This window comes from Eleginops maclovinus, chromosome 24 (genome assembly GCF_036324505.1).
Source record: "Eleginops maclovinus isolate JMC-PN-2008 ecotype Puerto Natales chromosome 24, JC_Emac_rtc_rv5, whole genome shotgun sequence".
Taxonomy (NCBI): Eukaryota; Metazoa; Chordata; class Actinopteri; order Perciformes; family Eleginopidae; genus Eleginops; species Eleginops maclovinus.
The window spans coordinates 4561305-4586228 of record NC_086372.1 but is presented as its reverse complement, the minus strand read 5'-3'; the positions used below and the strand labels follow the sequence as shown (position 1 = coordinate 4586228).

The following is a 24924-nucleotide window of genomic DNA, read 5'->3' as shown; positions in this document are numbered from 1 at the left end:
CACGTCACTCAGTTCATCGGCAATTACAAAACAGACCCACCTGTCTTCTAAATAAAAATGAAGTGCTGCTGTGCATACTGCTATGCAAATGATCTTAAGAATTAGTGTGACTTGAGGATCCTGTGAAACATATTAAGTAATAGGTCACATAAACATTGAGTGCATGTTAAGTGCAATTACAATGTCTATATTAAATGTCCCCTGTTTTCTCTAAAGGCTCCATGAAACATGCCCTTGCAGTGTTGGCATTTATTGCCAAGCTTTTCTACCAGTAAAGTCACGTTAACGATAACACTGTGTGTTGACAAGTGTGTCATTTTTATCCATTACCGTGTCAGTATCCAAGTGTTTTCTATGACTTTCGATGACTGAACTTCTGGAGTCACCTCCTACTGGTATCATGTCCCATCACAAGCCGCACACATACCGTACCAACAAGACTGCACCCTGCACCACCCATGCATCTTATGTAACACTGTGCTATCACCAGCCCTGCTTTAAGATACTGCTCAAAAACAAGTCATTGCATAACACGCACATTAATGACACGGCAATGTTCTGAGGCATCTTGTTGGACACGCGGGTCATACTTTGATATATATATATATAACTAGGGAATGGTGCCAAGACAGTAAGCCGTGAAGACAACAACAACTGATGCATTCCACTTCATGCTTTCTACATCTTTGCTCTTCATGCTGTTGGTTTCTCTGTGTCTGTAGAATGTTGACATTTTCTTCAGGTCAGGACATTGGCACTCACTGCATGGTGCCAATCTGAGACACTTGGCACACTTCCTGTAATCCAATGAAGAACTGCAGCAACTAAATCTGGTCACTTGTAAACAAACATTTACTCACAGCTTCCTCCCTAAAGCTGCTCAGCAGGGCTGTCTGCATGGTTTTTGTGCAGGACTTTTAACTGTTTGTCCAGATTTACTTTTCTTAGGTGGGTTTGTTTATTTGGTGGTGAAAATACATTTTGCTGCATCAACGTGGCTGACTTCTTCTGCTCATTGGACCCGGCTACAATTAGCTGTTTGCATAACAATCAGCCACCTGCAACCCTGTTCACCTCGCAGCGCTGACTTTTCTCCTCAATAGGACAAAAACAAGCTTACACCCATGTTTTGTTGGAAAAAATAACTTCCTAGAAGTTAACTGCAAAACAGCCTTTTAACTGCTCCACTCATAACATGCAGACATGTAATATTTGGTTGTGTAAGCATCAAATGAAAGGTCACAATCTGTTTACAGCACACTTGCCATTAACTCAAAGATTATCTCGTGTTTATTTGGACACCTTGGGGCAGACTACAGTCCCACAGCTGCATCTCTCTCTGCACCTGGTGTTGGTTCGAGCGTGTGATCTTGGCTTCATTTGCATGTTAGCAGAGTGTCTGTTGTGCAGGATTGGCTGGAAAGGTTTTGGGTACAGCATCTTTGCGTGCCACGGCTCTCCAGTAAGCCCCTCTGAATGTGTCTCCAACTCTTTTCTGTTCTGTAAGCTTTAGCCTCGTGGCTGGCATGTTTGACGGATGATTTACTTGGCTGCTGCGCACGCAAACATGCCCCTGGTGTGAACTCGGTACGAAGGGTGTTGTTGTGCTGCTGAATGGGATTCCTATAGGTACTAACTATCCCTACTAATAGGATTAGGCCTGCTCGCAAACTCCTGCAGACAGCTGCTGGTGAATAGTTCATATGGTGCATATAGGAAGCCGTTGCATTGTGGTATAAAACTCCTGCGTGTACAGTACATTGTGAATGGAATCTAAATCATACCAGCTTGCAGGAAGTATGTGAGTCAGGCGCTTGCTTGATTAAATTCCTTTCTTTTTATTACCAAATTTTCTAATACACTTTATAGATCTTGGTCCTTTCTGATTATATATTTAACCTGCTGTTGCATTTAAGTCATTAGGGGTCTGGATCTTACATTATTACAGAAAAAGCTGAGTCAACCACGCCAATTGTTTGCAGGGCCCTTTAAGGCAGCTAACAGCAACTGAGAAACACAGAATTGTTTTTTGAAACTTGTTTATTTCAGCAATATTCCTATTTCTAAAACATTGTATTAGATAAAACAGTTGAATGGAGACAGGAAAGGTTGCATGACATGCATTCAAAACTGCTTCATTAAGTGGTTCTACTAAGGGGATCTATTTGTTTTGGAGAGGAGGCAGCCTCGGGATCACCAGGAGATGCTAACTGTAATGACAACAAGGGTGGTGAACATCTCCCATGATCCATAGCTTCTTTACACCCTCACCAATTACGTGACATTAATGTAAGAATGCATTTCAGATAATGACTCAATGTGTGGGGTTACGTTTGTTCAAGTGGAATACAAACAAACCATTGCATCACTTATTTTAGTGTGTTTATCTTTAGTGTGTACATATATTAGTGATGCCTGTGCTCTCTGTGTGCACACGTCTATTTTTACTTTCAGCACACTGATGTGTTTATGTGGGAACCTCACGAGCCACGGGCCATTGATACCCGATGATGTGAGTAACAGACTTTGGGAGAGTGTTTATGAGCAATCCGACCCACAGCAGCATGAGGCCGCAGTGGAGATGCATGGTGGCAGAACATAATTCAATCCGGATGGGTTCCATAAGCCTTCGGAAAGACACATTGATCCGGTCTGCTCGTCAATAATACACAAATATACAACTGAAACGCGTCAGCAAACATGAGGGGATGTTTTCCATAGATGGAGCTGATTCCATAATGGCAACAAACTCAGAATGGTATGTCTATGTGTGCCTGAGGTGTGTGTGTTTCCACCTTTTGTGTGTGTTTATCATATCTACACAGAGTGGAACTTTATCTATGACTGGGACTGTAAAAGCCAAGTTATTGGTAATAAAACACGCATCAGGACACAGTCAGAATAAACAGGTGTTTTTTAAGCAAAGTGGATACAACTGCACATACGGGCCATTGTAGGTTTAAAGAAACCTAGGGGAGGCAGACGATATTCCAATAAAAAACTCAGTAATTCTGAGAATATAGACGTACATTCCTGTAGTAAGAATCTTTTACTTTATGGCTTCACTTTACAAGGTTGTAGTGACCTCATCACGTGTTGCATTCACTGTTTACCGTCTGCGGTGTGATAAGGTCGATCCAACTTTTCAAAGTGAAACCATGTTGTTTTTTGATAAATATCGGACAACATTACCTTTTATTTTACTTGTACAGTGTCAGAGTATACACCCCCTTCCCTGGGCTTTGTGCTTTTGAAATACTTTTGCCAAAATGGCCCTTATAAGCCTTGGTAGATATACCGTGTGTGACGCCATATCAAGCTGTTTGTCAGGGTGTGAGTCGATGTAGGCCTGTGTGTGTGTGTGTGTGTGTGTGTGTGTGTGTGTGTGTGTGTGTGTGTGTGTGTGTGTGTGTGTGTGTGTGTGTGTGTGTGTGTGTGTGTGTGTGTGTGTGTGTGTGTGTGTGTGTGTGTCTGTGACCTAGGTAACAGAGGGAAATGTACTTTCTGATAGATTACGCCTTACATAACTGCACATTCCTCCCAGCAGGTAAACAAGCACCGGGACTAAGGTCAAAAGCAGCGAGGCACCGGCTCGACTGTGGAGCCAGACACTGGAGGCTGGAGCCGATCCGAGTCACAGTGACCCACATGCAAACAAAAGCTGTCATTAAAATCTGTACGCCTTAGAAAGCCCAGTAATCAAAGAGCACTGTAAACATCCATTTGCGTAGTCAGTTAATTGTTACTGTAGTACAGTGACAGTCAACAGTGGAGATCCAGGAATGCTGGAAGGTGTTCTGAAGACTGAAATATGGAGCAAACACGCTACAAAAACACATATCATTTTTAATATAGTTGAATTATGTTCAGTTATATCTGATAATGGACTCACAAATGTGCAGATCAATGCAAAGTAAGATGCTTTATTGATATTTAAAGTGAGCCAATTCTGAAAATGTTGGAGGACTTCTACTTTTAGTGTGTTTTTTTGTATGTTTCCATAGAACCAACAGTCCATGAAAGCTCTACTATGGAGCTATGGCTAGTTAATGGTTAAAGACCAGTAGTCAGATTAAGAAATGTTTCCTCATTTGGCATTGCAGTGAGCACAAAAGGTTTTGAGCAAAGATCACAAAAGCCCAGGATTAATAAGGAATTTCAAACATGCGCATGGAGCCTGCAGAACAGGACTGAGCATTAAATAATTATTCAAGTTATTGGCAGCACACTCAGGCTAATGGAAAGATAAGATGAGATCAACTTTACTGAACCCTGAGGGGAAACTCTAGAACGGGCTTTGACGGACGCAGACAGACAGGTTACATTACAAGACAACAAGCTGATTACATTGGTGGTAAACACACAGATGGTCCTCGTCCACATTTAAGTATTAGTGTCAAAGGTAAAGGCTTGAATGCAAAGGCTGAGAATATGCTGAGTATAGATGCTGGTTTCACAGCACTCTGGACTCAGGCCAACACTGGATGAACATACAGTACATGCTCTGAGTCTGAGGCAAAGTCTATACATTTCATTTGTTCATCTTTATCTTCCAAATTTGCCATTCATTTTCTCATTTTTGGGTGCAATATCTGTTGTGTGAGTCGGAATATTTGGAAAATGTGTTATTAATCGGGAGAAATATGCAAAAACAGAAGCTAAAGGCAGCTAATATGTTATGCTTTATTAATGACTTAATCTGCCCATAATCATAGGCAAAGAATCCTGAGGAGTAAGTGCTGGTGACTTAATATAAATAATGCAGATTTAATTACATCTATGCACAATTCTGTAAAATCCATGTGTGTTTGAATGTGTGTTTTGTAGCTATTAGGTCACAGTATCATCCCAAATCCAGTGAGTCAGATTGGTAGTGTGCAGAGGGGCGCCCTCGATGTTAAACTGCCATGCTCCGCATTATAGGCTTACGCTAATGCCTCATTAGCATCAGTGTCTCACTGACTCCGCTCTGAAACAGCATCCTCCTCCACTACAGAGGACCTGTTAGCATCACCGCCAACCACGCAGAGCGGAAAGAAACTGGAGCCTGACGCACAAGAAAATGTCACGTCACACCACTGCTCAGAAATAATGTACAGTTACAAACGAAGCTTATAAAAAGATTCTTTGGTAGGATGTGGTAACGTCCAAATAACGTCAGAGTGAGAACATCACGAAGGAAATGACCCAAAACACAGAAAACAAACTGTGATCACATTCTGTCTTTAGTCTCCCTCTGAGGATCTCGGTATCTTTAATATGGTCGACTCTGAGGCAATAGGTCAGTCACACACAGCTGGAAATATGGATAAGCTGACAAGATTTATGTGTGTGACTGTATGTGTGCATCAAAATCAGCATAACTCCTAATCTGGCCTCGCGTGTTTTGGTCTTTGACGGGGAATGGCGTGCTCAAAAGTCCGATGTCATGCAGGGCCTGTGTTTGCTGACAGGAGTGGATGAGAGGGAAAACTGTGTGATGGGCTGCTACGCTGCTTTTCCATGAATTCCAAGGGATTTGTATAATTACAGGAATAAAGTATTTTCATGATAAACAAAGGATTAAATGACACAAAAACGAGTGTGGTCCTTGAGGCTTTTAGCCATGCGATGGCCAGTCAGCTGTCCTGATGGCCTAGATGAAAATAACCCAAACAAATGACAGTTAAAATCATAGATGTTAATGGGTTTTTTTTGGGGAGCTTACAAAACTACTGTGAAAACACTCACATCGGAGCATGATGGAAAAGCAAAAGCATGATTAAAGACATCTATTCAGACTGGCTTAGTCTCAGATCTAAACCTTTTGACACCTGTAGCTGGAAGCCATTAGGATTCCTTCTAAACAGCCTGAGGTTGTAAAGTAAATAGTTTGAATATTGTCATCCTTTCAAAATGTAAAGGTTGCACAAACCTTATATGCAAAGCACGTTATAGGTGTCGCTATGAGCAAGCATTTCATTGGTCTGTGAGCCTAATGTATTATAACATGTTCAGCCTGAGGCCGAAAGTGACTCATATAGACTTCAAACAGAGGACTTCTCTAACATGTTTTTCTCATAAGTTCTAACATGCAAATTAACCGATGTTTCCATTCAACCTTTATTGGGAATGTACTTTTGGAGTCTTTCACAGTTCAAAGCTTTCCATTCAACATGTAAATACTAATGTACACATTTTACGAGACCTTTGGGTCTGCCCTGAAGTTTAACTCGACCAATCAAATGAGAAGACGAAATTAAATCCTAGCATGATGTCATCGAGTATAGTTCATGTTTTGATGGAAAGAAGAAGAGGAGTATGTAAGGAACTGACAAATAAAGCTGCCTGCATCACTTGCTTCTATCATGACGTCTCCTCAAAGACACAAATATGAATCGACTTGCGTCTGGCTCTTTTACAACAGTCTTTTGCCAGATAATTTCCGTGCAAAACATGTTTACGAGCTGCGAGAGAGTGTCGGCTGATAAGACGGCATGTGGACCGGCAGGCCGGAGTCTTCCACTTCACTGCCAGTGTGGTAAACAGCAGCAGGAGTGTGTGTGAGCAGTGGGCGGGACCTGGGCTCCACATGCTTTCCAAACATGTGGAGCCTGAATGCCATGGAGTCAGAGCTGCAGAGACTTTCCATTGAAACACACACACACACCCACACACACACACACACACACACACACACACACACACACACACACACACACACACACACACACACACACACACACACACACACACACACACACACACACACACACACAGGTGTGAATATCGAGTGCCATACAATATATTAAAGCAATTTGTATCAACTCAAACCTCAACACTGGAACCGCACATGACGTGGCAGACATCTTAACTTACACACTTTCATTGACATTGCAGCAAGAATTCTAAAATGACAAATGAAAATAAAAAAATGCCCACTCTTCAAATACTAAGCCAAGCCTCCAGATTATTTTTCCCTGAGGCAGCGTTCTGTCTGGGAAAGCATGTAGAAGGGATGACTGATAAAAGCCAAAAAGGTTCAGAGAGAATGCATCAGGGCTGATTGACCTTTTTGCCTTTCTGTAATGTAGAGTGCTGCTGTTGCTCCGGGTAGAAGAGGCAATGAGAGTGCAGGCTGTCAGCTTATCAAGATAGCCGCTGACCGAATGACCCCTCACTTCCTACAGCTCTCTGCCTGCTTTTTGCCCAGTTTGCAACAAAAAATACAACAGTGAACAATTGAAAGTGAGCAATAGCCTCTTTACAACCTGTTAAGGTTCAGAACAAGGCTCTAGTTTTAGTTTCCACAGTATCTTTCAAACTGGGACCATTCTGATTATACGTAGAAAAGGCTAAAGCCCCTCTGTTTCCTCTACTTTTTTGCAGAAATGACTAAACAACTACGGGATGATTCCACAAAATGTGGTAGTCCCATTTATGTCCTACTCAGGATGAATAGGCCCTTTTTTCCCAGAAGCCATTTTGACATTGTCATTGCGAGGTAAACACAGGTGTAATTGATCACATTAATTATGGCCCTGTTCCATTTTTGGTGGGTCAGGGCCTGGTATTGTGCAAAGCCGGCTCAGTGGAACTGGTGTGACACACTAAATAGACCAGGACCAAAGTTCATTTGATCAATAACACCTGGGGTTTTTCCTGCAATCGGGTGGAAGAAGTATGCAGATCCATTACTTTTGGATTTACACTCATCACTCTCTCTTCTCTCAATCAGTGAAAGACCATGTGATCCTTATACGTAGGTGAAAACGTGTTTGATTGCATAAGAAAAGCAATCTTTTCCCATTAGGATTTGATTCAGTATGGTATCTCTGAAATATATGTCAGTATGTTACGTTTCCATGTGGGATCACCAGCGCTGTGGGCCTCTGTGGTCTCTTCTGTGGAGAGCCAGCGCTTGCTACCGTAAATGGGTCACAGCTCCTCCCTGCTGCTGCGCGGCTAAGTTCAATGAGCCCGGCTGAAACCTTCCTTAGGCTGATTCAGGGAGAAATAATGGGGCCAGCGCCTCTCAATCCCCTCAAGAGCTGCAACACAGCACGGCAGCAAGCTGGCCGGGAGGCCCAGTGGAGCACAGGCTGGACGAGGTTGCAAAAGGAGCAGCTATTCGCTTTTTAAAACCCTAATCTGTACTGCATACCACATGCATGCTGTTCTAATGTATACCAGGTGCATCGAGTACATACTGTACATAAGGAAAAATTGCTGTTTTAGGTCAATTTCACATGACTATTTCCAGTACGGCTTCTCTAAGAGCACTAACAAATCAGGCCTGGGTTTATTTCGCAGTGGACCTGTATATCAAACCAATTCACCATGAACAGAAAGTCCATATACGATGTTGCTATCCTATTAAATGCATATGGTGGTTGCCCTTGTAACTCAGTGACTCAAATACCGCAATATAATGATTTGCTTTAAAGTAGAAATAATAAAAACTGTCTATAAATAAAATGAAAATGGAAGTGCTTGCAGTGTATTTGCAAAGTGGAATCAAATGAAGTATTTAACTGTCACTGCGTGTTGCCCTCAGTGAGGGAATGCATTCATCTTGCTGGAAATGTACTGATCTTCAAAGACCTCAAGGCACAAGAAATGTCACAAGTTGGAGCCTCCTAATCGTATGATGATGTTGGAGCAGGTCGCATGGCACCAGCGCTGCGGCCATGAGGAATTCTTTCTGGCTTGCCTGCGTGCGTTTACAAGCATGTGATTTTGTGAATGTGATTCTAAATTTGGGAAGAATTGAGGGCATTTAGAAATAGACCAGATAAACACACACACGCACACACACACTTCAAAGGAGTTAACTGTATTTTAGGAGCCTTTAACTGTTTTGGCACAGGCTTGAGAAATTCACTCCCCTGAGACAAGCGGCCCTTTATGACAATGTAAGATCATGCAACAGACTTCTGCTTTTACATCTTGTCCTGTGGTCTGCATTCGGAGAATAAACATGTCTGCCCCTACAAAGAAAAATAGAAAAAAATAATGGTTTTCCTGACAGACAGTCAGTGCAGAGGGGGTGAGGAACATCGTGTCCCTCCTGGTGGATTGGTGGTGTGTGCTTATGTAAGGCTGGTTTCTGCCTGGCAGCAGAGCAGAGCCCCACTGACACTGTCATACTGCTAATTAATAGACACCAGCTCGAGGAGTGCTCATTTTGCGTCTGTCCTGGAGGGTTGAAAGCTTGGTGCCAATAAAGAATATTAAAGCTTTATAATGACATTGTAAGCGTGGTATGTTTTTCAAAAAGGGTTGCTTCTTCATCTAACAATGTCACCAAATTGCTATTCTTCCATTTTCTTTCACTGCCTTGTTGAAATTCTCCAACCTGCCTTGTGAAAAACCTACTTTTCCCGCCATTTCTCATCAACTACACACCTGTAGCGTATTCTGACCCATTTGCAATTGACCCTCCACATGTTTTACCTGCTTTAGAGGTCCAGAGATTTTATTTTTCCCTGCCTGGGCTTTGCCTGTTTTGACCCTCTGCCGGCTTTTTGGACTCCTGCCCTTTAGCCTGATCCCTATTGGATAAGCCAGCCTCGTCTCGCCTGCATGCATGCTTGTTTTCGAACCACGAGTAAACTATTTTCCCGGCCTGGTCTCCGTCATGCTTTTGGGGTTTTGTTTAGCCTTTTCAAAATTGGGGGTCTGTTTGGCTGCATTGAGGAATTTAGTTGTAACATCACCATGCTAACAATGACTATGCTAACATCTCTAATGTGTATAAGGTATAATGTTGGCCATTGTGCCCATACAGTCAGGGTCTCACCCTAGCTCTCTTCAAGACAGCATATAAATGTCTATTTGTCATCTTGAAATAAAACAATTCCATTCACTTTTGACACTAATAAGTCTCAAAACCTTGGAAAATCTAAAGTATTTGCAGGACTAGACACATTTCTGTGTGTTTTTTTAAGAAAACTAGTTAACCAAAGATAGGAAATGTAATCTTTTGAATGGAACTATATCTGTATGGTGTAAAAAGATAACTGTATGGTAAAGAAACACGACGTTCCTGTGACAGCTGAATTGGAGTGTGTGGGAGATACTGTAGAAACAGGTGAGAGGTGTTGTTTACTGCATGTGCTGAACCTGCTGACCTCCAGACTATGATTACGCAGTCCATTCTGGAGACGCGTGGCTTGGCAGGAAGTCATTGGCTCAATATGGGCTTCCTGCTCCAGCCTCCGTTTCAAATAAAAACACTTAACAGAAAAGGAGATCGTCGCCCAGAGAGTTCAGCGTCTCACTTCATACAGGACGGAGGTACAGTAGGATATCCTCCTCTATTGACACACTCAGGAAGCTATTAGACTTTGTGCCAAATACTCGAAGGAAAAGGAGAGGGGCAGGATGGGATTTATAGTCTTTACGAATAGTGGCTTAAAGGAAACTAATTAAAGTGACACTAAGCAACATTTCAAAGACAAAATAACACATTATTCTTATTATAAATTAAAATCAAATGTCATAAGCAATTATTTCTAACCCATTGCTCATCTCCTGATTCAGCTGATTTTATGAGTCAGCTCTAATTTTAGGTGTCTTGTTTATTAATTATGTATAATTTTAATACCATAAAACGTTGACAAAAGTCCTTTACTCAAATGTAAATGTAAAAAAAGGAAGACAAAGATGTACCGGTTTAAATAAATTCATTTATTTCTGTAGGTTTCTATCCATAATCAATACAGACAAAAGCAATACTGGACTACCAGAATTTATAAATCATTATCTCTTGTGAGCATCACAATAAACAGTATATTGAATTATGTACAATGGAAGACAACGACACGTCAGACTGAAGGTCAGTCTGATTCCGTCCATGGACACAGAAATGGGGAAAGCGCTCTGAAACATGTCAAGAACAAAAATTCCCAGCGACAAAAACGAAACACTTGGCAGAGAGAGAAATGTACAAGGAGTAAAGCAGCTTCTGCTCGCAATGAAAAGAAAATAAATCATCAATGCAATGTTACATTTGGTTCCACGGTTGTAAACTAGATTGTATTCATGTCACTATTGCATATGCCATTGGGGTAAAGTGTGTCAACAAGGCAAAGATATCTCTTTAATAAAATAGACAGTATTTTTTCATATAGTCACAGAGACTGTGAGGGAGAAAAGCATACAATAACCTGTACAACCCCGAAGCAAAACCCCCGTCCCCTTTAGAAATCTGTAGCCAAAGTCTTTACACAGGAATATCATTGCAACATAAAATCTAATATTCTATGTATTTTCAATAGATTGTTTTAGTTAAACTCTTTCTATGTACAAAATATACACCTTCAAGAATCTGCAGATAAATACAACTTAGCTCCAATATTATTAAACTCTGTCAAAACCGTTTTCCACTTAGTGTTTTGTGTGTTGTTCCCACCAGTTCAGCGATACATTCAGACATGGTTTTCATTTGTACAATCTCCTGTACACTGAAGAGGTTGTGAGCCAGTTGGAGTCGGCACAGTGGATGACGCAAAAGCCACAAAGTCAGGAGAGCTTAGAGGGCTTTCGGATAATATAACCCACTGGAGGCCGTTGTGGAGTTTGTATAATGTTGAATGGAATCAAAACGAAATCTCCATGTTAGCCTCCCTTTTATTTTTAGTGATTGTCCCCCACTGCCAACCCCTTTCCCCTTACTTTAGCCCTCATTGGATGACCAGAAAACGTCTCGACTGTGCCCCAACCCTGACAATTTTCATTGGCTCCATCGCCCCTGCGTCGTCACTATAACTTTACAGTTGTACTGTCAAAATATCACAGCAGGGTGTCCTGCATTTTGCCCAACAGCAGTCCATAGGTTTGAAGGTAGGAGTGTGTGAGGTTTTCAGGCTCAAGTGAGGAACTGTGGGAGGTACAGTGCAATCAGATGCCTGGTGTTGTGGGGTCTGAGCTGAGTCACAAAGACATGCATAACTCTTGAAGACATTTAGAAATATATTTCTGTAAGTCCATCGCTTCGATGGGACAAAAAAATAAACTAAGTTAGAATAAATAAGAAATTCTTAATTAAGAAAATACTTTAAAATCGATAAGATAAATCAGAAGTCAAGCAGCCCCGATGTACTCTGGATTTCTGAAATCATATTTTAAGCTTAATTTCCACAATAGAATAACAATATAGAGGTCAAAACAGACTAATAGAATATGTATCTCTTATCTCATAGAAAACATAAGGACAATATAGACATTAAGGCATTGGGTAGGTCTTATCAAACATTCATCTTCCAAAAATAAATAACATATCTCATCTAAATATAGTTATATACTCAGTGTACCTTGGTTTCACTCCCTGTGCCATTTTCATTTTCCACTGTCATACAGGTTGGTCGTCATTCGTCTCAGAAACACACTCGCACTCATACAGGCAGTCATAAAACTAACCTCAAGTAAATAAATAGTACCAGGGTACCATTCAACTTTTGTTATAGTCTGACTATCTTTGCTTCTGTGCTTGCGCCAAAATGTGGGTCACATGAAAAATGGCCTCTGAAAGCGCAGTGAACATGATGCACAAATACACACATCCACCCACACACACACACACACCTGTGTTGCCTTCAGCGAATTCATGACATGCATAGACGATGACCTGCTTGTTTCGTAAGTGTGTGTGTGAGTGATGCTGAGGGTCAAGACAGTCTTTTAGGGCAACAGGGCCCAGTGGTAGGGCAAAGTAGATTTCTTGTTTCCAGCAGCAGATTGGTGAAGACGCCAAGTCAGAGGATAGACGAGACCTTCAGTCTGAAAGAGATGACAAGAGGGGGAAAGAGGGAGTCAGTGGAAATATCTTGGGATTAAAACACAAGCATCTGTCTTTCATTTATCTACCAGAGGCTGAGCTTTTGTAGCTATTTGCATCAAATGTTTGAAATGTAAAACACAAATGTAGTCCGTTTCTAAAAGACAAACGGTAAACCCCCAGTTTGTGGTCTGATTATTTTCCCCGAAACAACACGTGTGCCAACAATGCAGACCTTTGAGGGAGCACACATGAGAGAGAAGAGTCTACTGTACAGTGTGAGCCCCTTCAGATTAGCTTGTGCCACAACAACAAGGAGACATTGGAACACGCAGCTCATATAACAAGAACACAGAGTGCTGCACAAACAAGTTCATAGGACGGATTTGAGACGTGTGAAACGGGTCGTTTTTATGTTTATGATGACGATATTTAGTTGGAATTTTAATTTGATGTGTACACGTTGGATGGTACGCGTCATGTCTTTACACACAAGCTGTTTTTTGCCGCTTAAAGGGCGGCATTGGGGGGGGGGAGGCTGGAAGTGGTAAGCAACGGTCGTTATTACATAATCTGGGATGTAGAGCAATGGGGGGGTGGGGGTCTCCTGTTGCGCTGCCGTGTTGCTATGGACACACACTGAGCGGAGGAGAACCAGTACATGATGCATCTTTGATATTAAACAGAGACAGAAACTGAGGGTGCATTTATGGTGGATTGATAATTGTGAAGGATGTGGAGGAGGGGGCTGTGGGCATTGCAAGCAGAAGGAGGGAAGGATTTAGAGTGGTGGGGATGGGGGAGGGGCACTGGGTCGACTGGAAGCTTCCAGGAAGAGATGGAGTACAGTGGTGAAGGGCTAACGGCAACACAAGGGCCCCTTACTTCCACAAGTGTCATGAAACCACACAAGGATTGCATGGTTGTAAAAACTGAAAGGCGGTCGGGCTGAAAGCGAGGCTTTTCTTAGCTCCTGAAAAGTTACCATTTTTGGAGCTCGGAGTCAAGCAGTTCTCATCTAAAAAAAAGAAGTCTTAATAGGCCTACATATTTTTATTTAAAAAAAGATAAACAGAGGAGAGCTGAGGACACTATGCATGTTTAATCTAAAAATAAATCCCTGTATTTTATGAAAGGTACTATTAAAGCGTCCAAAATGCATAAACAAAAGATATTACTACGATTTTGTTGTCTCAATTAAGATGACCTGAGATCCGGACAGGATAAACACACCTTGTGATACGTATAAGCCAGCTGCTCCCCGTGGAGTAGCCGCTGACTCTGGCTGATCTACCCCATGCCATCTAATCTCGCCACAGAGGCTGTAATCTCATCTGGAGCCGTGGCTGGCTAAATGTGGGGAACGCTGGCCACGCAGTTATCTAGCAGCTAGCGCTTCTGTCTGGAACATCCCGGCCTACTTTAGCCCCCCTCCTCCCCGTGCCACGACTCACACAAATACACACACACACACACAAACACACACACACACACACACACACACACACACACACACACGCTGGCTGGAAACTCTGACACAAGAGCCTGCGGTGTTACGTGTGCACGTTTGTTCTCGATATCAAGTAACATGGCATTTCTGGATTTCCTGCCTTGGCTTTTTTCACTTTGTTATGTTTGCGAGATCTCAGGTCTGACGCAAATGTAAATAAAGTATGCAACAGCTGTGTGTGTGTGTGTGTGTGTGTGTCTGTGTGTGTGTGTGTGTAAGCAGGGATGGATTGAACAATCATGCTGATGGATGGCTGAAATTCAGGTGTGACTTTTACGCTCATGCCGGAACAAAATGTGCAATGTAGAAAATGAAGCCACACGGGCATCACAAAGTAATCATGTCGGCCAAATTCGAACAGTGGAAGAAGTAGAACCACTGCATCCCAATGTCAATATCTGCAATTTGGTCTACAAAATGTCAAAAAATACCAGGATTATGTCATCTAAACCCCTGTGCCGTCTACTGAGCATGCTCAGAGCGAGTTAGGCATGCATGGCCGTACAGCTAGACCCCTTTCGCTCTCTGCACCCTCTAACATCATAATGCACACGCACATCATACACAGATATACATGCTCCGGGTGCATTGAGATCCGGGATGACATCACTCACAATACTACTGACTGGATGACGCCGAGAGGAGGTGGGAATTAAGTAGAAGGACACGAATGCTTCTAATCTGGCCGATAAATTACACACTCAACATACATGATGCTGACGGTCATGCTCTCTGCAGCCCGTGGGTGCGGCAGATGGCGGGCAGTCATTAGTGGCGGGATAGTGAGTAGGTAGGGATGTGTGTGTGTGTGTGGAAGAGAAAGACATATATGTACGGGTGGAAGGGAAATGGGTAATGAGTTTACATGTGTGTGAAGACAAGGCAGATTGGCAGGTGTTTCAGCCCCGTTTCCACCCCATTTCCCTCCAAACTACACACATCGGAGAGAGGCCATCTGCCACATGCACTCAGAGGGCCCCTCCATTCTTGGTCCCTTTATGCTGTCTTAACTTTCCTTTTTCCCCTACTTCTAGAGATGCTCGATGTTTGCATCAGTCTTCGAGAAAATATCAGGAATATTAAACCTTTTTACTCATTGAAACATCATGCATTAAAGAATGAATACAAAAACAAATAATAATTCAAATAAATGGTAAATTGATAAACAATATACTGTAAATATAACTGAAAATAAAGAATTAAATGTAGTCAGTAACAAACCAAAACATTTGAAATTCAACAACACTATTTTATAAACCCCTGCAGAAAACTCTGAAACATAAATGTTCAATAAATAAAAAGAAATATAGCCAAAATGATTTCATGTTGCAGTCTCACAACTCACTATGATCACGATTATCAACACGCCTAGTAAAAGGCAATTAAAATCAACACTCGTAACTGCAGTAAGAATCATCTCACATTGCAAATCAAGCCTCTTGAATCGTCCCCAGGGGAGATAAAGGTATTAGTCTGATGCAAAGGTAGAAACAGAGACGGCTGACACGGCTAATCTCAGTCTGGTACAGAACATCCACCTGGCTGAGCTGCAGCTAGCCGGTTCCACGAGGAGAGAACGGCGGGCTCAGGTTAGGGCAACGGTAAACACCATGTCCAAATCACACTCCGACAGAACAACAGGTAAACAAAAACCGGACCCGTACGCCAGGCTTTAAGACGTCTAGGCTGACTGGAGTTGGAGCACCAAAAGAACGTAAAGCTTCAGGGTTTTGTGGACCAGGAATGCAGTCACGTTCCTCACAGGCGTCATATGGGGGAGAAATTCCAAGGGCATTTGATTGTTTTAGTGGTACTTTGATCCTGACAAACACTCGCCTCCAGAGCTGCAGCATTCCATTAGAGGTTCTCATTCCAGCCACGTGCCTGCGAGGGTCAGACGGAGCAGGAATGAAAAGCTGCAGACTTTTGGGTCTGGATGGCACATGGTGCAGGGGGGGGCCCAGCTTCACCTCCTGATAAACCCTCCAGTGGGGCCTAGCACCAAAAAACCCCACTTTGAGCTCCTTCACCCTGCTACGTCAGTAAACAAGCCATCCCAGAATGCACCTTGGTTGAAAGGGGCCAACTGACGAGTTTATTTGTTTCTTCAACAACAACAAAAAGCACCCCCCTCTTTCCACTGATGCACCCCCCCCCCACTCTCTGTGTGTCTTACTTCTGCTAAGTGAACAGCCTAATGAGGCAGAAGGGCAGTTGAGTGCACGTGCCGTCCTGCCCCATTATGCACGCATTCACTCGCTCTCCCACAAACTGGAAAACAAAACAGGCCACTCTCTTTGCACATCTCTGCCAAAGTGTTCACGGATGCAGGCTACGCCACTGGAAAAAAAAGAAGAGGCTCCCTGTGAGAAAAACACACCCCAACTGCTCTGCATGCGTACGTGCTACAGTCCACATGTATGTGCTCGACTCTTTCCCTCCCTCTGCTCACTGGAAAAACTTTACAAGACCACAAAAATATTTGGACTCCACCCAAAATATGAGTACAGAACACTAACAGTGAATACAAACAAACACACGCTGTTGAGATGGACACAGTGGCCGTTTGGACATTCCTCTTCATCCCTGAAAAACAATAACAACTTATATAGCCTTTTTCTGCTCAAAATGAAACCTAATATAACTTGTTTCTATACACAGGGGCCATGTTGTGAAATAAAAGCCACTTTCTATTCAAGTGGGCTGGAGCCGGGACAAAAACAGGCCTCAACTTTTGAAACGCGCTCAGCCAGGAATGTGCACCGTGACATCCAGTTACCTGATGGCCGCATAGCAACTCGCCCACTTTGTTGTTTTCCTCGCTGCCTACAAGGACACAAACACATATCCACTTGTGCTGGGCCTCACATGTCAGCGTACACCCCCCTCCCAAGCCCTCCTGCTCCGACCCCCTTCTACGTGCTCACAAACACATGCGAGTTCACTGTGTGCCTGTTAAACGGCGGGGGTCAAACGTGGCTTTAATGTCAACATTCTGCTGTTCCCGATTTGTTTACGACGTCGGCTATCCCAAGCCGCAGCTTCATACAGTTCACTGGGATATTCTGGGACACTATTGATTATGGGATGGGAGAGGTCCATGGAGGTCACATTGATGTGCAACACATCCTAAAGCCTACCCAACTGAAAAAACAACAACCGGAAACCCCCGGGGCCCGGTGGGACATTAGGAGGCCTTACTAATACTTGTGTTTTATGAAGAATCTCTCATTCATAAGCGTTGGTGGAATCCCAATATCTGCTTGTGTATTTATAGCGTGTGCAGAGGCAGCATCCGGCTCTGTGCCGTCGTGGTGCTTGTTTACTTCAGAGCTCTCAGCCTGGTCACGTTTCCTAGCAGCCCTCTGCTGCCTTCACATGTTGTGGGAAAATACCAAATATAGGAGCCAAAAGAAACAGTGAACATGTGACTGATTGCAACTCAGAACAGAAACCTTCCTTTTCACACCACATGGTTGTTTAATCACAAAAAAATATTACCAATAATATACAAGTACTCAGAAATAGGAGCTTAGGAGGAGCTCTTGAAGGCTGCGTCAGCACTGCCGACGTATGTACTTTGAAATCCACACAGCCAGTTTGAATTTGAATCTGGAGGAAAGAAAGATCGCATGCATCCTGTTTTTTTCCATTTGGCTCCTAACTGTACAGTGCAGCTCTCTTTTCTTACAGCAAAGCCAACCTGACTTCTGTTTACAATAAAACGAGCATTCCTGCAGGACTTAAAGCTAGAGTGGAGATAAATTATTCAACAACAACACATCTGACAGCAACCTCACTCACCTTTGGCAGTGGTTGCAGCCTCCTTGAATCCCAAACAGACATAGGGTGAGCTGTGTAATCCATTGATGCCCCCTTTGCAGCTGCTGGTGGTTTTGAAGCCAGCCAGGTCCTCGCATTTCTCCACGTCCCTGTTGTCCAGCAGGTTCAAGGCAATGTAGTTCAGCCTGTTGGCGTATGCGGCCGAGCTCTGCCTGTTCACAGGGCTGTTGCCGTACTCCTCGTCGGACCCCTCGCTGCTCCGGGACGAAATGTTCTCCACCGAGCTGTGCCTCTTCACCATGTCACCGCGGGCGAAAGAGGGGAACACCGGCGTCACTGTGGCGGTGGAGGAGAAGGTCTCGGAGCTGTGGCGCCGACGGCCCTGCGGATTGGCCCGGATCACCTTGGCAGAGCAGTCGGGGTCAACTGAGGAGGAAGAGGTGGTCCCGAGCAGGAAGGCCCCAATGCCTTCTGAGACTCCCTGATCCTCCAGAGAGAGCCTCCTCTCCCTGCTGCTCAGGCTGCTGGAGAGTTCAAAATATGACAGGTTTAATCAGAAAGAAGCCTTTGTTTTCATACTGGTCAAACAGGGATTATTAAGCAACTTGTCTATGTTTAAATACTTACATGATGACAACAAATGATCAAAATAACACCTTAAAGAACACAGATGAACATACCTTGCAGGGTTCTGAGGAACAAGCTGTGGTGGTGAGCTGGTCATCCCAAATGTCATCTCAGTGTAGTCATTTTTCCCATCTTCACAGAGGCCCCGAGACCCGTTCTCACTCTCCAGATGGTACACTCTGTCCTCCCCTGAGCACATAGATAACTCTGGGAGTGTGTCCAAGCGCTCAGCGGGAGTGTGTGCCTCCTTATGCGAGTGTGAGCCCAGCTCGAGGTTCATGTAGTCTGACAGAGACGACCTCCCCGGGCCCCCGCTGCTGGAGCCCAGTGATGAAGACTGGCTCTCCGCGGATACATTGGAGGGTGGGGAGAATCTGGCGCAGCTGAAGTCAATGTTGATGTACTCCCCGGGGCTCCTGGGTTCTCCGGGCAGGGGGTGCTCGTTCATGCTGGGCAGGGTCCTCAGAGTGTCCAGATAAAGTCTGTTGGGCCTGCCAAGCCTCCCTCTGTAGGGCAGGCTCTCTGCCCGGCCATGTCTGACTGGGGAGGGAATGGAGGGGCTAAGAGGTGAGGTCTGGGCTGCACTGGGCTGCATCACTGAATAATAGTCGGACTCCCCCACCCTCTGCCTCAAACTCTGAGGGCTCATCAGCACATACTGGTTACTCTCTTCATTCTTGGAGGCCTGAAGCTTAGCAGGGAGTGTGAGAGAGCCACCCTGGTAAGCTGACCTCACTATTGCATGCTCCCCAGATAGCAGGCCCGAGTAGTAATCAGGGGGGGTCTGGAGTGGAGGTGGGTTTCCAGGCGACATGTTCATGTATTCGCCGTTCCTGTCCAAGCTCTCCATGGAGGATTTAGAGCTACACCACATTCTCATGTAGCCGCTGTCCTCCAGAGAGCTGCTGCAGGGGGAGTTGGTTTTGTAGCCGCCGCTCACAGTCGCCGGGGGATGGACCCTGGGGTTCACAATCTGCTTCGGTGCGGAGACACACATTGGGCTCATGGGCATGTAGTCTACTTTGCCAGACTGGGCCGTTACACCTGGCGTCATCGGCATGTAGCCATCATCAGCGAGGTTACTACTGGAGCTCCTGGAGGAACCGATTTCAACGTCTCCGTAATCCTCAGGGTAGCACACTTTGGGCGATGCGGAGTGAGAGTTCTGCCCGTGGGCCATCCTCATGAGCGTGTAGTCATCCAGGGAGGCGGAAGCCAGCGGCGCCACTGCCCTCTGTTGACGTGGCGTGGTGAGGGAGTGCGTTCGCTTCCTGTAAGCTTTGTCACATGCCTCGGACCTGCTGCCATTTCCCCCCTCCATTATCATGTAGCCACAGGGGTCGTTGATGTCCCGGGATGGAGGCGTGCTGGACAGGGAGTCGGGGGTGTCGCTGCGGGTCAGGGGGAGGAATCTGGGTTCACTTGGGCTGGAGCTGTAATCATCACACAGCATGAAGCCAGTGTCACTGAGGGAGCCAGAGATGGAGGCGCTGCAGCTAAAAGGCCGCCGGATTTTGTCAGGAGTGTAAATGCTGGCCCCCCTGGGTGACATGCTAATGGGGCTTGAGGTGCCAGGTGGGGAGTTGGACACCGGCATGGACCGGCTATGGTGCAGGTTGGAGGAGGACTCCAGCATCCTGCAGGTGCGTCCACTGCTGAGCGTGTGGGACCTGATGAGGAGATTCCCAGAGTTGGGACTGGTGGGACTCCCGTTCACAGATATGGACATGGACACAGGCCGGGTCACACTCCCGTCCCCCTCGCTGGCTGTTCTTATCCGACATGATGTGAATTTCCTCCCTGGGGAGTTTGCTGCCATGCTATCTGTTCTGGATCTCCTCACCAGGCCTGTCTGACTGGGGGGGAGGTTGTTGAGGTTGCGTCGTGTGGGAACAGAAATGGGGTTAGTGCTGGCGGACTGGCTCTTGCTGCGCGGCCTGAACTCAGACAGCTCCTTCATGGCCTTCATGGCCTCAAGAATAGTCTCATGGATGTTCTGTGCGACCACTGAGTCCTCTGCCTGCATCCAAAACTCCCCAGGCCCAGTGACAGCTGAACGACCCACCTCTATAAAGAAAAAGGTGTCAGAGTGTCCGCATCTCCTGATGTTCATGAGCTGTAAACTGACAGCAGCTGTTTCTGAGTTCAGTTTGACAAAGCTGATGGTCCTGCTGGACAAACACAGCCTGTATACTCCAGTGAGGTTCTTGATCTGACCCAGACCTTTGGATTTCAAGTTGACCTGCCACACCTCCTTATAGGCAGCTGATGCAGGAGTGATGAGTCCGTAGTTGGCTTCCTCAAAGCCCACTAAAGAGGAGGTAGAAGCAGGGCTGTCGTACACTTTCCCCTCGGCTATCAAATCAGTCAGATCCGAGTACCAGCTCTCTTGCTCCTGCTCGTTCTCTGCAGCCACGGCGAAGTACTCGTCCTTGGTGTAGAGGGCGATGAGGTGCTTGTGTTTTGCGTCGGCCCGTTTGTTTACGCACAGACATGTGTCCAGAGTGATGACCCGTTTTGCAGCGGACTTGTTCCTCCATTTCTTCTCGCTTTCATAATACTCCAGCCGCGCAGGGCAGCGCTCCGTCGGCTCCCGTAGCACGAAGAAGCGCCGGTGCCCGTGTTTCTGCTTCCTCAGGTATCCGCACTTCTTCACTCCGTATGTCCCATTCGATAACAGGTGTCCTCCCGTCGCCGGCGGACTGGCCATTTTTTCTCTTTTCAATGTCCAGATAACCGAAAAATAAAAAAAACTCGTTGCAAAAAAACTTTAAAGATATCCCGTTTTTTCAAAATCTAATCCATGGCACACTTCTGTAGATGTGTCCTTGGCCACGGTAGAGGCAACAGTGCAGTGGGGACTGATCGGATCCTGGAGAAAAACAACATGTGACGCTGCTGCTCTAAAAACAGAATAAAAGTCGGAGTCATAAGGGGGCGGGGCCTGCTGCAGGGGCCGTGCCTGTCCATCGCGCGGCTCTGACGATGCCTATTGGCTGGTTCAAGAATTCAAGACAGGCAAACCCCGCCCACTGCTTTCCCAACAGCTCTCTCATGGAGAAACCGAAATCAGAAAAACAACCGATTCCTGCATTAAAAAACCTGAAAGTATATGAACACTCATTTTATATATCTGTTTTACTGCAGCAGATGGATTCCCCCATCACATATAGTAATTTATGATCATTGTGATTGACAAGCCAATTTAGATTTATGAGGGTTTCAAATTATGCTGGATTGTAACCCTTTATTTATGAGGCTGTAAAAGTGTAAACAACCCTGACGTGCCGTTTGTTATACGAACCTTGTTGTGGTCTATATTTAAACCTGTGGGTATTCCTCCGCAACTGGATCCTCCTATCATCACCTCAGCATGTATCTCCCATACTGTTGAAAATGTATTTAAATCAGCTGAAGGGAAGATACCTTGTTTTGTCAGTTATTTAACCCTATTTTACGCTTGTTGTGCGCTTTGGTGCATTGGAACAAAGTGTTTATTTTGAATGAAAAACAGCCATCTCACAGAGGGGATGACTAAAGATGTGCGTCAGAGGCTTCTGGGTCATAACAAGCTGCAGAAATGCTGCCATCATCTGGCTGCTCACACACCTCTCTTCCTACACATGATTTAAGCAAAACAAAACAAAACTTTTTCCATGTTTTAGATCACGATTGGAGAAATGGATAACTAGGGGTGCCTGCAGGCTGTAAAGGGGCCTGTCAGATGCCAGGGGGAAGATAACAGACATCTGCTCATCAGATCATCTTGCTAGTTATGTTACTAATTCTCCATGTGATCTTCACCATCATTAGTCAAACTCCCCCCTGCCAAGGCTAAAAATACACTTGGTTTGCTTTTTATAATCTCCCAGAAAGCAGATTACACCTCTACTGATGAGGTGTCCGTGTACATTAGATGCTATAGATGATGGGGGACTTTAAGTAGTCCTTAATGAGCATATACAAACACATAGATACTACAGATTAAGGGTAATCCCAGCCTTCTCTAATCACTATTGTTCTCATAATTGTTTTTGTTGATGCTGGTGTGTGTGATCTGTGACATTCATCCACTGCCTATTTTTCTGTTTTTGCACAAGTGTTAATTTATCCTGGTTAAGCCGGTTAAGCATGTGTTTTCAGCATTAGTCGTCACCTTTAATCTGAGATATGAGCAAAAACATAAACACCTCCGCCAGGATTTAGTAACACATAACAGATATAAGCAGCCTGAGGGAGAAAACAAATGAACATAGAGCGTATTGTTGACACTTTCCTGGCATAGATGTGTAATAACTTGACATACAATCTGAAAGAATACTGCTGAATGCCGCATATTGTTGTTTTGCAGCCAGTTCATGGGATGTTCTGTACTGAAAGGTTCCCACAGGATTTACTACAACAGTAATCTGTGTTTTTCTGCAGTGATCTTTTATTTGTACTAATGTCCAGGTGTGCCATCTCAAAAAAATAAAAACATGGCATTTTCCTGGTTTATTCATGGACTCTCTTTCTCCATGTAAAATAAACGTTGTGTACTGCAAGCCGATTTTGATACAAGTAAAGGAAAACAGGAACTATTCTCCTTTACCTCAGAGGGATATTTTGGGGATTTCGCCACCAATGTTCAACTCCATGAGGCTGCTAAATTTTACTCCCGCAGTGTGAAGACTTGTACTGCCAGAAAAAGACTCTCAAGACGATGATTCTGTGGAGCTTTTCCAGTTTTAGTATCAGTGAAAGGCTGTTTTAATAAAGAGAGATTTTGCTGGAGCTTCCTCATTGGGCAGGTATTACAAATTGTGATACCTGTGTTGGTGATAGTAGCAGAGATAGTTGTAATATTTGTGGTAGTAGTTCCCATAGCAGCAGCACAATGTTCAGTATTTGGCAGCCGTAAGGGGAGTTTGTAGCTGTGTTGTGATGAAAGTGTTTATGCAGGGAGATAGTAAAAGGGAAACTAAACTTGTTGTTCAAATGTTGTTATGGGGTTTTCTAACCTTTACACATTAGACAGTATTGCAACATCTACAAACCACCCAGCTCAACCATCTATAACACTGTCAAATACACTCAAAGTGATAAATAAATAAAGTCTAAAGCTTCACCAAATATTCTGTCGCCTATTGTTGATATACACATTTCAAATTACAGTGGTCACACAGAGGTCAAGTGTCTCACTTAGACATTTATTTAAAGATATTTAACTAATCTTGCCGTTGTTACGCAGGGTACTATAAACCAAACAGGATAGAAAAAATAAAGCATTGATATTTGCAAAGAAGGAAAATGCATTTACACGTTAGATAGCCATGTTCCTCATGTTTATTCAGTGTATTTGTTTGTCAAAGAAAATGTTTGACAATGTTAGAGTAGTGTAATACTGGTTGGGGAAAAAAGGTAGTTGAGGATTAGATTACCACTGGGATCCGGGATTAGTGCTTCTTGTCACACAACAAAGCTGCTTTTTTACTGTGTAAACACAGATCAGCGTACCAGGGGATCATGTCAAGGATACGTCAGCTCAGCACCATAGGTTTCGAGGGTTAACTGGTTGAAAGCTCAAAACAACTATTGATTATTTTATGTGTCAATAAATCTGTTGAATTTGTTTCTTTCAAATAAACAGTTTATAGTGCTGAACACATTTCTGATGTAGTTTAATATTTGCTTACAAACTATAATTTTAAACATCCAGATATAAATGTTTGACCTGTAAAAGCAAAGGTTTCAGCCACATCTTCAAGTAACATAATGGTTAACAGTCTCATTGCAAATACTGCATGTCTGATATGACACAACACTGACCTCTCGTGGCACATAATAGCAACTACAACCCTCAAACTCAAAATGATATGATAGGCAAAATAACATACTTAAAAATATATATTCCAAAGGTTTTGCCTTTTGACACAATTACGTCAAACAGTTGTTAGCTTTGTTAGGAAAATTTAACTATTAAGTGACAAGTAGCGTATTGAGAAGTCGGGGATGTTGACATGTACGCACAAGGATCTGATGTTGCGTCACTTCCGTTTCCCCTTTCTGTGTGAAGTCAGCTATCGCAGAGGCTATCGATTTCAAAATAAAATGCAAGCTAAGTTACATCTCAAATATTTTGTACTAAAAAAGGAAAATATCTCCTGGCAAAATGTAACTATGCAGTTAAAATAATAAACTAAAGACATTAATATATTTCTAACGCTTCTCGTGCCCTCAGACTTGCACTTCATTCGCTAACATT

General features: G+C 44.0%; 1 protein-coding gene across 2 annotated transcripts; it reads right to left on the bottom strand.

Moving 5' to 3' along the window:
- Positions 1-10650: 10650 nt before the first annotated feature.
- LOC134860795 (insulin receptor substrate 2-like) lies at positions 10651-21586 on the bottom strand. Of its 2 annotated transcripts, none has more exons than XM_063877607.1 (3): positions 18734-21586; positions 18075-18574; positions 10651-12762 (listed from the first exon to the last, which is right to left on the bottom strand). In XM_063877607.1, the coding sequence occupies exons 1-3, from the start codon at positions 21388-21390 to the stop codon at positions 12758-12760; spliced, it is 3162 nt and encodes a 1053-aa protein (XP_063733677.1). In that variant the 5' UTR covers positions 21391-21586; the 3' UTR covers positions 10651-12757. The 2 variants fall into 2 exon arrangements, with proteins under 2 accessions (XP_063733677.1, XP_063733676.1); XM_063877606.1 differs by having other exon boundaries at positions 18075-18577; positions 18734-21584.
- Between the last annotated feature and the right edge of the window lie 3338 nt (positions 21587-24924).